This window comes from Ceratotherium simum, chromosome 8 (genome assembly GCF_057802395.1).
Source record: "Ceratotherium simum simum isolate JZ-2026a chromosome 8, ASM5780239v1, whole genome shotgun sequence".
NCBI classification, from domain to species: Eukaryota; Metazoa; Chordata; class Mammalia; order Perissodactyla; family Rhinocerotidae; genus Ceratotherium; species Ceratotherium simum.
This window is the reverse complement of record NC_141907.1, coordinates 71,064,438-71,078,660: the sequence shown is the minus strand read 5'-3', so window position 1 is coordinate 71,078,660 and position 14,223 is coordinate 71,064,438. Positions and strand designations below refer to the sequence as shown.

Genomic DNA, 14,223 nt, shown 5'->3' with positions numbered 1-14,223 from the left:
AATGTTTCAGTTCATATTTATTAAAAGTCCAGAAAGTTATCATTTTAAATTCTGTAAGGCAGTACAAAATTATAATGAAAATAATTCATTTACAAGTTTGCACTAACTTCCTACTCTGTTTCTACAAAATACGCCAAATTTAACTATGGCTCAATTTGCTCTATATGTTTGAAAATCACATTATGATAACTAACTTAAAATCTCATGACTATTCCTTATAAAAGATGATTTTGATCCATAATTAAGGTCTCCTCTGGTAGCCAATATGACAAAGAAAGGAAGGGTGAAATAGGAAGAGGAGAGGGACAGGAAGGAGGGGAGGGGGAAGGATAATACTGAGGAAAATAGGCAAAACCTGTGGGGTGTGAAACAAGATTCAAAGTGATACGTACATACTTGTTAGAGATGGTCTCAAGTAAAATTGTAAGAGCTCTGAGCCACACAAGCATTAAAGTGAGAAACTGAGTCTGCATGACCCTTTTGAAGGAAGAGAAAGGAAGTGGTAGGAAAGAGATGTTTTGAGCTAAATGGTTTCTCCAGTGGATCTATTAGCCTAGGACTGCTTTTGTTTGTTTTTTGGAGGAAAAAGGAGACACATCTTTAGGTAGGTACACAGAGAGGTAGATTTCAGCTGGTACCAACACATCCTTCTTAAATCACATATTTCTAAGTGGCAGGAGTCTCAATGCATTTTGTCATGTGAATGATGCTCACTATCTTCAACTACACAACTAAATATGTAATTGCCTGATTAACACTTCACAGGTGGATAAAACATACATAGCATCACATATAGCAATATAGTGTCGTGGTTGCTTTATGCCGCTAAAGCACTAGAGAGAAAATTTCACTAATCTGGGAACTCAAAATGACAGTTCAGGGCCGGCCCCGTGGCTTAGCGGTTAAGTGCTCGCGCTCCGCTACTGGCAGCCCGGGTTCGGATCCCGGGCGCGCACCGACGCACCGCTTCTCCGGCCATGCTGAGGCCACGTCCCACATACAGCAACTAGAAGGATGTGCAACTATGACATACAACTATCTACTGGGGCTTTGGGGAAAAAAAGGAGGATTGGCAATAGATGCTAGCTCAGAGCCGGTCTTCCTCAGCAAAAAGAGGAGGATTAGCATGGATGTTAGCTCAGGGTTGATCTTCCTCACAAAAAAAAAAAAAAAAAAAAAAAGACAGTTCAAACATAGAATCTGGCCACATAAGTGAGGAGAAACATGGAATTCTCGGCTCATTTATTAAGTCTGTTAGACCAGTGAAAACCAAGTACTGTTGTTAACACCAGTGCCACTTACTTAATAACTGTGTTTGAGACTAGATAAAATGCACTTTCTTCAACTGCTTTCCAGATCTTTCTAAACATGTGCTCAAACTATTATAATTATTTTCTCTAACAGGCAATAAACAGCACCAAAATCATTAAGTAAGTACACTTAATAGCCGTGCTCACTACCCATTTTGATCACAGGAAATTAAACTCATGTTATTTCTGAAAACAATGCCATTGGAGCTACTCTTAAAAGATTTCAGGTGGAACCTTCCTTGATATTTCCTCATCTTGGCAGAGCTAGTAGTTCCTTCCACTATACTCACAGAGCATGCTGGACCTCTATTAGGACATTTCTTTCACTGCATTAAAATTATCCATTATATTATATATCTGTCATCACTCCCAGTCATTTTCCCACCCCCAACCCCAACTAGAATAATAATACAATATAAGGGACCACGTCTTGGTTTTCTATTTTCAATTCCTGATAAAAGAGATTCCAAAACAATGCTTGTAGAATGGATTGATTACGTAACTTTTTGAAACCTTTTTAAGCCAATTTAGGTAGCATAATCTACCAGAAAGATTACTGTCAAAAGACATAGGTTTTAATTCTAGCTTTACCATTCAACCCATGAGCTTGGACAAGGCACCTAATTTCCATGTTTCTCATTCTCACTTCCTTCATCTACAAAAATGTGGATACAATTTGTTATGCCTTCTTCTGAGAGATGATAGGATAAATGAACTAATCCATATGAGCTATTATGAGCTCTTCTGAACAAGGGCAACACAAAATTCTAAATTTTTGTCTCCCTTTTGTTTCTGTTTTATTTTTCTCAGAATATAATTATCTACTGAGGGGGTATTTAAGAGCTCTTTTGATAGTAAATCATGGAACCAGAAATCAAAAGATCTCCTACAAAAGTCTTAGATTCTGTAATAAAAAAATCAAATTATTCAAAATAGGATAAGTAGTGACTCTAGGTGGACTTTCCATCTCTTGAGGGGGCTCTGAGTCCAAAGGAGTTTACAGACAATGTTAGATTACATAAATATTAAGCATCCAAATTTAAACATTTTCCTTTTGGAGAGTACATTTTTTGCTAAAAACTAAATGGGGAACAATAAACAAAACTTTGAAAAGCTAAGAATAAAAAAAGAACATAAAAAGTCTTCATAATAAAACACATTCCATTTATTTTAGTTAAATTGAAAAAATCTTCCTTGTAAAGTACGTTGTGTGTTAACTATTTTTGTCATATATGATTAACATTATCCTTAATTGGATGTCATCATTTACCTGTCCTCTCACACACAGACTTAAAAAATTCACAGCATCTCGTAGAAGCTAACTTGAAAATGACATTTCAGCATTAAAAGAGGCTCTCGATTCCTCATCTGTCCTCACAAATGTGTTCAAGTACATAAAAAAAGAAACAAGATATTATCAATATGTCCAAGTTCTGGAGCACTATCATGCTGATCTGATCATGGTGTAGATTTCCACCTTAAGCTTGGCAGGAAATGTTTGATTTCTTTCTGCTTAGTGAAGCCATTTTATCAGCACTAGAAGCATTAAATAACAAAGTGGGGGCAGACAGCCCACTAGTTTAGGCTTAGCTTCTGTAAGAGATCTCAAGGTAAAATATAAGGAGAGAACTTTTAAGGTCATTTACTCATAGATAAAAAATTTTATTAAGTTTTAGTTGGACAATCAAATCACTTGGACACAAGGCACTATTCCTAAAATTGCTTACTTCTTTTATCTAATTCTGTATCTCACTGCCCATCATGACCTCTTCTTGACTGAAAACTGTGGTCAGGAGCCTAATAAACTAAAGCTATCACTACATAAAGGTGTTAGGTTGGTTCGCATCAAAGAGAACGCTTTACTACTAATGTAGTATGACAAGGTTGCTTTGCTGCAAGGGACCATTGATAGTTAAGAACTGGCACTGCCCAAAAATAACCCCAGTGTCCTAGAAGAATATTTCTTCACAAAGTAATCTTGCTTAATCTTAAAGTTTTTCTATTATATTAGTATATGCCATTGACTACTAGCTGCTAATTGCTCCTGTCTGGTAACGGTTATAATTAGTATATTATGTTGATTCTGTCCTTGGGATGTGGATTTATAAATTAGTTAAAAAACCCTTGAGCAGTACTATTGCTAAAATGGGCTGAGGAATCTCTTCCATTACACTTGATTCCAAAAAGGCTATTGTTTCTTTAAGTATAAGGACCTGTAATTCTACCCAAAATAGAAACATAAACAAAATTTGGTTTATCCTGAGTGACAAATTGTAATTCCTTACAAATTCTCTTAGTTTAGATACAGAGGAGATTTTATTCTCCAATAAAGAGATATGACTACTGAAGAATAAAATCAATGGACAGTCTATTCAAAGATTTCTCAGTTAATTTTTTCAAGTCACTACAGTCAATCCTAGATGATCTGCATTTGGATAGTCTATTAGCCATAAGAATTCTAAAGAGCTATTAGACAATAATACTAAATCTGTCTTAATATAAAAACAAAGTCACAAATAAAAGGCATTAATACTTGGGTTTTAGACTTCTATTTGTTGTTATAATAAGAAAATAGTCTAATAATATGAGCCAACTACGGTTAGTGAATTACAGATTTTCTTTTCACTTTGCACACAACTTAACGTTTAAAATAGGTTATCTAAAAAAAAAAAGAATCATGGAGTCTCATATTTCTTTATGAAACCACTAAAAATTGTATTAAAAATGTATTATTATATCTAATATTTTTATAAAACTTTTTCTCATAATCAATCAATAAATATTCATTTAATACCTATAAAAACTAATGTGCTTAATACAGTAGGTTTTCCCTGTCCTTAGCATCTACATGTCCAGAAAGCTTTACTTTCGTATACGGATTTTATTTGAAAATATATGTATGTATGTAAATGACAAGTAAATAACCTGCTATTTAAGGTATGTTATAGAGTAGGTACAGACTCAGTTCAATCTCTAATTGCTACCTCTAGAATATTATGTAATAATTAATGTCTGTTACAATAAGACTCTGAATCATTCAAAGTAATTTAATCTAAACTATGTTAATACTTGACAGTCTTTATAATTTGATAAACTAAATATGGCAGGTGATCTTTTTTCTTTTCTATAGATTCATGACAGATAGGGATAGAATGGAGGTCTTGATAGATATAGGAACATTTTTTTCCTCTTAGGAAAAAACACAAACTGTTTAAAAATTAATAATTAATAATGTAACATTATATTTACTAAGTGAACAAGTAACAAGCAAATCAACTTCAGTTCCACAACACGGCCACTTAATGATAGTAGGAGATGACAGAAAGGAACTCCAGAGATTAGAGAGAGAACAGAAAAGAGAAATAAGGAAGTGAGGAGGAAGGGAGAGAGAAAGGCAGAAGGAGATTGAGAGGGAGGGAAGAAGGGAGACTGGGGGGGGGTAGGGGGGAGACAGAGAGGCAGAAACGAGAAAGACAATAGGGCCGGCCCCGTGGCTTAGGGGTTAAGTGCGTGTGCTCTGCTGCTGGCGGCCCGGGGTTCGGATCCCCGGCGCGCATGGACACACAGCTTCTCTGGCCATGCTGAGGCCGCGTCCCACATACAGCAACTAGAAGGATGTGCAGTTATGACATACAACTATCTACTGGGGCTTTGGGGGAAAAAATAAATAAATAAAATTATTAGAAAGACGATAAATAAGAGAAACAGAAATCATTTCTCTTGAATGTAACGTTCACTTATTAAAATGTTCATTATGTCTCCTTGAAAAAGACTCTTCTGGCTTTCTATTGACATTCATCTATAATTTTCTATTATTATTCAGTTCTAAAACAGGAGACTGACTGACAATTTGATGGATTAACAAAGTACTGCTATTCTTAGCACCAAGGTTCATACTATATCATATCTCCAATCCTGATACAGTTCTAAATCTCAAGTCCTAGTATAGTTTTAATCTCAAATCCTAGTATTGTTTTAAAATAAAGGGAAACAGATTTTTACCTATAAGAGGAAAGTGTGTCTATATACATGGGGACGTAAGTACAATAAGGAAACACTTACAAGAAAGGGCTAAAAATACTTTTTAAATTGCCATTAAAGCATCGTAAAAACTAAGTTAAACAAAGTCTGCCTTCTGATTTTTTTTCTTGACCCTCACATAAACTAATAATATATGTATTAGAAAAGGAATCTGATGTAACCAGAAATAAATTGATTATATTGATGACATGAAAGCTAAATGTTCAGAAAAATAGTCCTTATTCACAAGAAGCAAAAGGGAAGTACCAAAATAGACACTTAAGTGACTGCACCAGTACAGAATCACTCCTTTAGAAACGATTTTATTACTTTTCTTGACTTCTCAAGCAATACACTTCTTAGGGCACATTCTTCCCTCTCAGATATGATTTCTGAATTCTGCAAAACATTTGATCCAGACAAGCAAGTGTCTATATTTAGTTTTCACAATGAGAGCTTCTCATAGGTTTTAAATAAGACAGCTGTGCTCTGATTATCTGACTAAATTAAAAAGTTAGCTTTTTAGTCTGGCTATATCAATTAGAATGTTTCATCAGAATATGTTTAAGCAATATTTAATTTACTTCTTCCCAGCTCTAAGATTTAAGACAATAAAATATTTCACCCACAAAATATTTTTGTTAATGTTTAGATTATCATAATTATCAATATTGCTTGATGAGAAGTAAACAGAACAAAGATAATCATCAAAAGCAAAAGTTCATCTTATAAATAAGACAAGCTTGAAACTTAACACTGAAAAATAAATCTTCATGAAAAAATTATTTTTTTTACTTTCATTTCTCATGTTTAGAAATTCTATTTGTTCCTTAAAAGATCAATTTAAAAATTACTATAGGATACATAATTATCTAATGCTATTGGCAAATAGCAAAACCACTCTTCATCAATTTTTATTTACTGAACATCACATAACCTAAGATAGTATTTGATAACTGCAAGTAATGAAATTAGTTGCTCATGAAATCATTTTAGTGGGTTGTGACTAGCAGTAAAAAAAAGAAACAGAAGAGAAAATAACAGTGCAGTAAGAATAAAATGTTGCTTCCTGAAACATTTGTTTCAGTAGCATTCATGTTCATAAACATGTATGTGTTTGTTTTGTCTTGCTTTAAAAAGTATTTTTAATATAAAATACCATGATAAAGCAAATAAATGATTTAACGCTATAACAACAATATTGGAAAGGAAATGATTTACTGTGGGAGTTTTGACTCTACTAATAACATTTTCTGCACAACGTTAAAGGATTTATATATTAATAGAGCTAGTGTTCCTGTCTGTTCCCTGCTTCCAACTCTTCCCTGCTTCCAACTCTGGACACTTATGTTCTAATTATGGTCACAATTATCAGATTTCAAAGCCAGGTAAATAAGATTTCATAAAGGAAACAATGCAATAAGGTTAAAACCTAAAATTTCCTATTAATGAACTCTTACCTGTTGGTAATCCTTTTCCTCTTAATCGGTCTCGAATAGCCTGGCTTCGATCAGGCTTTTGTTCACTGTTACAGGAAAGCTGATCCGTCTGTACACAGGTAATCAAAAATCAAGATTGACAAAAGAATCTCCCTTTTGTTTTCACGATAAAGGTCTACAGAATGACACTAGTTAGACAATTTTTGGAGTATAGCATTAAGTAAAGACGCTCCACATTTGCTATTGTTAATTTGTATTCCTTGGATAAAATTTACGTAGCTCAGTTCTGGCCAATTCATCTTCAGGAAATAAAAGGCAAGAAACAGTTATCAAACAGTCATCTGCTAACTGGGGAACAAAGTTAGCCTAATTAAAGTAGTTAAAATGAGTTCCATTTGAAAACAGCAAACTTGAAGTATTCTTTTTTTCTAAACTGATAACTACTTTCATCTCTCAAATTAGATTACAATTTTACAACCATATTAATTCTGGTATAATAAAGCTTTCTTCTGATTATAACTATGCATTGAGGGTACTAATTTAAATTATTTTCAAAAATAATTCTCTAGATTTTACCTGCCAGAAAACACATCTGAGAAATGCTTTAAACTAAATGGACATATTGAGGGATGATGGTTAAATTTAAGTCAATGCTCTTTTCAGTCCCCTTTGTAAGAATATGTTTAAGTAGTCTTAAAGTTTAATAACTTTACCCTTTAATCGAGGATACTTGTTTAAAATAAAGTATGTCAAATTAGATCAAATTCCACATTGCAAGGGATAAAAAGTTAGAACACTGGGTTTATTCAGATGATCAATTAGAATAGAAACACCAAGAATAAATAGAAGGAAAGAGAACGGTGAACAGAAACTACTTAAATCTGGCACCAAGAGCATGCACACATATCTGTTAACATACACCCACACGTTTTAATATTCCTCCATTAGTGAAACTTGTTTGAGTATGGATTAAATAAATATTCATTTAAGGTAGTATCTTCAAGGCATATGTTTCCTACCTATAAGACTTACATGTAAATATTTCTGAAATGAAATCATTTAAATTATGAAAATGATATTAGTCCACTTTGCACTATATTGTCAGTAACTGAAGAGATAAACAGCATCCTGCAAGTTTGGGAATCCCTGCATTGACACTACTATTAATAATAGGTGTCACTTATTTAGTAATTACTATAAGGCAGGCACTACTTTAAGTGCTTTACATACTTTGTTATTTAATCCTCAAAAAAGCTTCATGTGGTAGATATTATTATCATCCTCATATTACAGATAAAGGGAGAAACAGAAAGAAAACTTCTAAGGACCTTGAAGCAGCTCATCGACATTGAAATAATTATCTTCACAGCTGTTCAATAATATAGGTGGATGGTATGTACGATTATTCCTATTTTACAGATAAGCAAAATTGAGGTCAAAGATGTTATAACATTAAATCAGTGGAAGAACCAGGACAAGTCAGCTGGCCTGCTGACTTACTCTACACTAGTTGATTTAAAATTTTTTTTTTTTAATTTTTTATTTATTTATTTTCCCCCAAAGCCCCAGTAGATAGTTGTATGTCATAGCTGCACATCCTTCTAGTTGCTGTATGTGGGATGCGGCCTCAGCATGGCCGGAGAAGCGGTGCGTCGGCGCACGCCCGGGATCCGAACCCCGGCCGCCAGTAGCGGAGCGCGTGCACTTAACCACTAAGCCACGGGGCCGGCCCCATACTAGTTAATTTTAAGTAAGTGAGAATTATAGTCACTTAGAATGAATCTCACACTGAAAGACTAACTCATTCTATCAGCTACTGGCAGCAACAACAGCTTCAGAGGAGCATAACGGCTACCAGCATGGGCCTTGGGGTCTCAGAGATCCAGGTTCCAATTGTGTCTCTGTCATTGACCATGTGTGTGGCCATGGGCAACTTATTTAATCTTTCTGAGTCTTAGTTTCATTACCTCTGAAACAAAGGTGAAATCATCTCTTGTAACCTGGGGTTGTTATGATGAATAACTGCGAAAAAGCACATAAGCCATTTAGCACAGTGCCTGGCACAATGTAAATACTTAAAAGCTGGTAGCTGTTGGAGTTACTTCTGTCCAGTGATGTGTAGGAGAACAGCAAGAGCCATAAGAAGTGAGGGGAGCATTATTGCTTCTACTTGGTAGAAATGTGCCTCTGGAAAGGCAGGCTCTCTATCTCTATGTGCCGATTCCAACTGACCCTTCCATTCTTCTCTCCCACCAAACAACCCCACAACACACCCTACATCTGTTTCTCCAACATACCCTGATCTTTCCTATTTCACAGGATTTACTCAAGTTTACTTCCTGCTGCCTAGATTACTGCTAGATCTAGTCTATAGGATCTAGTTTGAAGTGCTCTTTTTCAATGCAGTCATAACTTGTATCCTTTCCTCTCAAACTCTCGTAGCTTTTAAAATTTTTACTATGTTACTTTTCATACTTTTCCTTGCATTTCATAGTTAAGCAAATGGTTGTAGAACTTTAAGGGAGAGCTCTTAGAAGGTAGGGCAAATATTTTATTCAAATTTGTATCTCCTATAGTACCTAGCACAGGTTTTATATGTAGATGAGCAACATACAGCTATTGTAATAAATTGAACTAAATACTAAACTTAAAGGGATGGAGATCTTTTATCTAATAGAGGCAATTATTGGATGGATAATAGAATTTTATGGAGGAATATTTCTTCATGGAATGACAGAAGAAAAATATATTTCCAGCCATTTTACTACAGGAGTAAAATCAGCAAACAGGACAAAAGTCTTAGAGAAGGCATGGTGTAATAGCAAGATCCCTGGATAGACTAATAGGACATGTAAGTCCTGTAAGCTATGTGAGTCTCAATTTCCTTATTTATAAAGGGAGGAGTTAGTACAGATCAACATTTCTCAAAGGGAGTTTTATAAAACATTAGTATTATGAGAAGATCTCTGAAAAAAGACCGAAATTAGTTTGGGAAATGTTTCACCTATATGTCTATCCCTCTTGAAGGTTAGTAATATGGTCTAGTGTATTAAAGACTCTGAGAAGTTCTGCAGTCAAACTATATTTAACTTCCCTTAAAGAGTTTTTCTTCAAGCTTATTTGATCATAGAGGAATTTTTTTAAACAAAAATATATTGGAAAATATGTAGGAAACTTTTGTCTGGATAGAGGCCTTTCATAGATTTTTAATAGCTTTAACTTTGTTTAAAAAAAAAAAAATCACATGCAGGAATATAAACAAATCAAATCAAACTGGAGTAACTCTAGTTGAGGGGAAATGAGCCAAGAACCGCACTCACTTAGCCTCTCTACCTTCATTCCTCTCACTATAGGACCACAAGGGCTCCGAGGGGTACAGCTTACAAACCATTTGTCTAGAAGAATCTATAAGTGTGTTCCTTACCAACTGGCAAAGTGCGTGGAATTTGGATATACCCCTGCCAGCCACACAACATCCTGGTTAAGACGGCAGAACTAAACCCCTATAGGGGAGGAATTAAGAGGAAGTCATCAAGAACACTGTGTGGCAGTGGCAAATTTGTAGTCCACACAAAGGAGAGGGACTACTACTCAGGTACCATAACTCTAAAGGGTAAGAGCAGATAAAGTTTAGATCTAGATCAGATATTTAAAACCAAGGAGTATCCAAAATGGACAAATAGGATAGAATATAGCTTAAGAAATGCAGAGGTAGGACTATTAGATATAGAGTTTGTTATTCTTGGGATTCTTCATATCAAAGACAAGAGAGAAAACTAAAGAGTCCAGGTTTTGGGGCATCTAGCAGAGATTCCAGCATGCATCCCCTCTACACACCAGGTGCCAGTGTCCGGAGAAGGTGGGAAGGGTTTTGCGAATACCTAAGGGGTCCAGACAAATAAGTAGCCAAGAACACGTATAAAGCAACAAAAAGTGCATTTAAATAATTCTAAAACCATATTTTGCATGTCAATGCATTTTTTACAATAGATAGAACCATTTGCTAAAAGCTCCTTAGGAAAAGATGTAAGAAAGGAGGCAAGAGTAGATATATTCAACTCTAACATGCTGTGATTCTGTGATACTCACTGGAAGAAAGTTCTAAAAAAAGACTAATTCTCATAAAATCTAGGAGACTCAGGTATTGTACTGGGCTTCTAAATTTTAACTATTGTTTCAAATAAACAACATTAGAACAAGAAATTCGATCTCCTGTTCCTGGTCTTCATTGAGAAAATGCTACCTATATAGTATCTTTAAAGAAAATTTTGTGATATGCTGCTAAATTTTAAAATATGACTCTATATACCAATAGGAGCTGTAGCTTACCCCAGACAGATTTCCCAGAACCAGTTTTACCAACTGTTTCACATAGGAAAATGAAGGTGCACAATTGCTGTTCCTAATGTGAGCACTGCAAGCATCCAGGACAGTCCGAACAGAAACCCGAGCGTAAATAACATCCTCACACATTCCAAGCAGGATGCTGTTGAGATGATCTCCAAGCTTGATAGGCTGAATATAAAGGAAGGAAAAGCCATGTTTATAAGTGTGAGTAAATCTTATCTAACAGGAGACAAGCTATCCCAGGAGTCAGAGGAACCACACCAAACACACTTTAAATACTTAGAAGAAATGAATTCTTCATCTAGTGGCATATATATTTTACTGCATTTTACCTTTTCATAATCCAAAAAAATTCTTAGCAGAAGATGACTAACATACATCTCCCAAGATAGAAAGTATTATAGAAACACTCTGGGGGTTTTTCGTATGATAAAGAAATGAGATTCTTTGGTTATTCAAATATTTTGGTAAGCAGTTACTACATATATACCATTTTGGGGGAATAAACAATTTACTAACATTCAATGAAATGTAATATATTCAATATATATTAAATATAATTTGACACTCTCAAGAAAACTTAGAACAGACTTCAAATATTGCAATGACTCGAGATCTTTAAATGTAAGTTCTCATTAGGCTGGTGAAACAGAGAAGCCAGAATGTGAGATTTTTTTGGTAATTAGCTGACATAATTTGTAGAATATTAAATCCAAATGTCCAATAAGCATACCAAGAAATGCAAATTAAAACTGCAAAAAAGAAGCCACCACACACTCAACAGAATGGTGAAAAATAAAAAGACTGATAACACAAAGCATTGGGGAGGAGTGGAGCACGGCTGTTGGGAGTTGAAACTGGTACATCCACTTCAAGTTTCAACATACACTTTCCCTATGACCCTTCTCTTCTATTTTCATTCATGTGGGTATTATGTCATCCTTTAGATCTCAGCTTAGACGCAATGTCCTCTAATAAGTCTATCCCAACCCTCCAAGTCTAGTTAGAGGCTCCAACTCAGGTTTTCTACAGCAACCTCCATTTTCCCTAACACAGCATTCATTGGATTGTGTTGTAATTGGTTATTTAGTTGTCTGTACCCACGAATGGACTCCACAGGAATGAGTCATCATATTCCTAGTGTCTAGTACAGCATCTAACACAAGGTAGGTGCTTAATAAATACTTATGAATTAATATTAAATATTTCCAAAATGATTATGATTTCTGATAGCTAACCAATTTATACATTATTGATATTGACTTTATTTTCAGTTACCAGAAAAGAATATGAAGTGTTAATTACAGGCTGTGATCACATTTTACATGTAAGTTAGGTTGTATAACATATGACACCAATATTTCCAGTAAGAATTTAACTTTCTCATTTATATTTATAGAATTTAAACTGAGGAGAGAAAGTAAATACACAGTATATTTCATGATGTAAAATTAGACCAAACCAAGTTGAAGACTATCATTCAGCTTGCATGGATCTTAAGACATTTGAATTCTATAATAAAAGCCTAAAATGCTTGTTACTTCTCAATTTGATTAAAAAACACACCTATTTTTGTTTTTAACTTCTAAATGCCTAAAATAAAACCTAATTCTATATGCTATTTCTTTGCTTTGATGAAATATAGTTATTTTTAAATCTTTGATTAGTATTTACCACTATGCTTATATTGGGTCTTCAGGAATCAGAGTTATTTAGAAAATAAAGACTAGAAACAGCTCAATGGTCATCAGAACCTAAGGCCTCAGAAAGTGTTACTGTAATATCTGTGTCTGCGGCTGCAGGGGTAGTGAAGTACGATTCTGAAGTGAAAAGAGAAAAAGTAATGAAGCATAAACTTGAGACATAGTTAGAGCTACTAGTCTTACAGTTTTTGCATCAAAAAGTTATCATTTCAGTTCAAGAATGAATCAAAAACACTTACAATCCCTGTTATCAGTCATTAAATTAGAAGAAATGAAGTGGACTCCCATCTCTCTGGCTTTAATTTTTGAAGAGGTCACTGCATTTCACAGACTGAATTGTTGAAACCTGGGTAGTGACTGCTATAATTCTAAGCACATTTTAAGAAAAATAATTTTTTTAGTACTTTGTTATTATTTTATTTGGAGAGTGTGACATTACTAATGTGAACACCAGCACAGGAATGCTGGTGGGCCTGACATATGCTGTAGAACACATGAATATGTGGAAGAGCTTTTTAAAAAAGTGTGAAGTTGTATAAATGTGACAACTTGACTTACTTGGCTCTGAGGTACTTCATGATCAGCCCCCCAATACAATGTCATTCCAAGAGAATAAATATGGATCTAGGAATAGAATTTTTTAAAGAAAGTCATTTTATGGTAAAATAGAATTTAAAAATTTAGCAAATACTATATATTCATGACTTTTCATTCCAAAGAAAGTATAACACAAATTGAGAAAATCATCATTTCATATTTTGCATAAAAGTGAGAGCTTAAAACAGAAAATAAGACTAGAAATGATCAGAAATGACTTTGTTTCCCAATTCCCCAGCCCACCCTCTATGAGTAATCATTTTTATTAGTTCTTATTTAAAGTTTCTTTATATAAACTCAAGCAAATATGAATATATATTCTTATTTTCCCCTTCTTTTACAAAAGGTCAGAAACTTCAAACATTACTCAGCAACTTGCTTTTTTTTTTTTTTTTTTGTGAGGAAGATCAGCCCTGAGCTAACATCCACGCTAATCCTCCTCTTTTTGCTGAGGAAGACCGGCTCTGAGCTAACATCTATTGCCAATCCTCCTCTTTTTTTTTTTTTCCGCCCAAAGCCCCAGTAGATAGTTGTATGTCATAGTTGCACATCCTTCTAGTTGCTGTATGTGGGATGCGGCCTCAGCATGGCTGGAGAAGCGGTGCATCGGTGCGCACCCGAGATCCGAACCCGGGCCGCCGGCAGAAGAGCGCGCACACTTAACCACTAAGCCGTGGGGCCGGCCCAGCACCTTGCATTTTTAACTTAACAAGAGAGATGTTTCCATATCAGTGCTTAGAGATCATCTCATCTTTTTTCACTGCTGCACAGAACTCCATTTTGTGGCTGTAGCACTGTTTATTTTAC

General features: G+C 34.8%; 1 protein-coding gene across 14 annotated transcripts in view; it reads right to left on the bottom strand.

Moving 5' to 3' along the window:
- The window catches only part of PTPN13 (protein tyrosine phosphatase non-receptor type 13), a 210,396-nt gene that overhangs the window by 104,113 nt on the left and 92,060 nt on the right, over window positions 1-14,223 (bottom strand). For 13 of the 14 annotated variants that reach the window (XM_014787858.2, XM_087434547.1, XM_014787859.2 and 10 more), the window contains 3 exons: window positions 13,378-13,443; window positions 11,099-11,284; window positions 6,791-6,878 (listed from right to left, as the gene is read on the bottom strand). In XM_014787858.2, the coding sequence (XP_014643344.1) occupies window positions 6,791-6,878; window positions 11,099-11,284; window positions 13,378-13,443 (340 nt within the window). The remainder of the gene's footprint in view (window positions 1-6,790; window positions 6,879-11,098; window positions 11,285-13,377; window positions 13,444-14,223) is intronic. The other variant, XM_087434551.1, reaches the window with a different exon arrangement.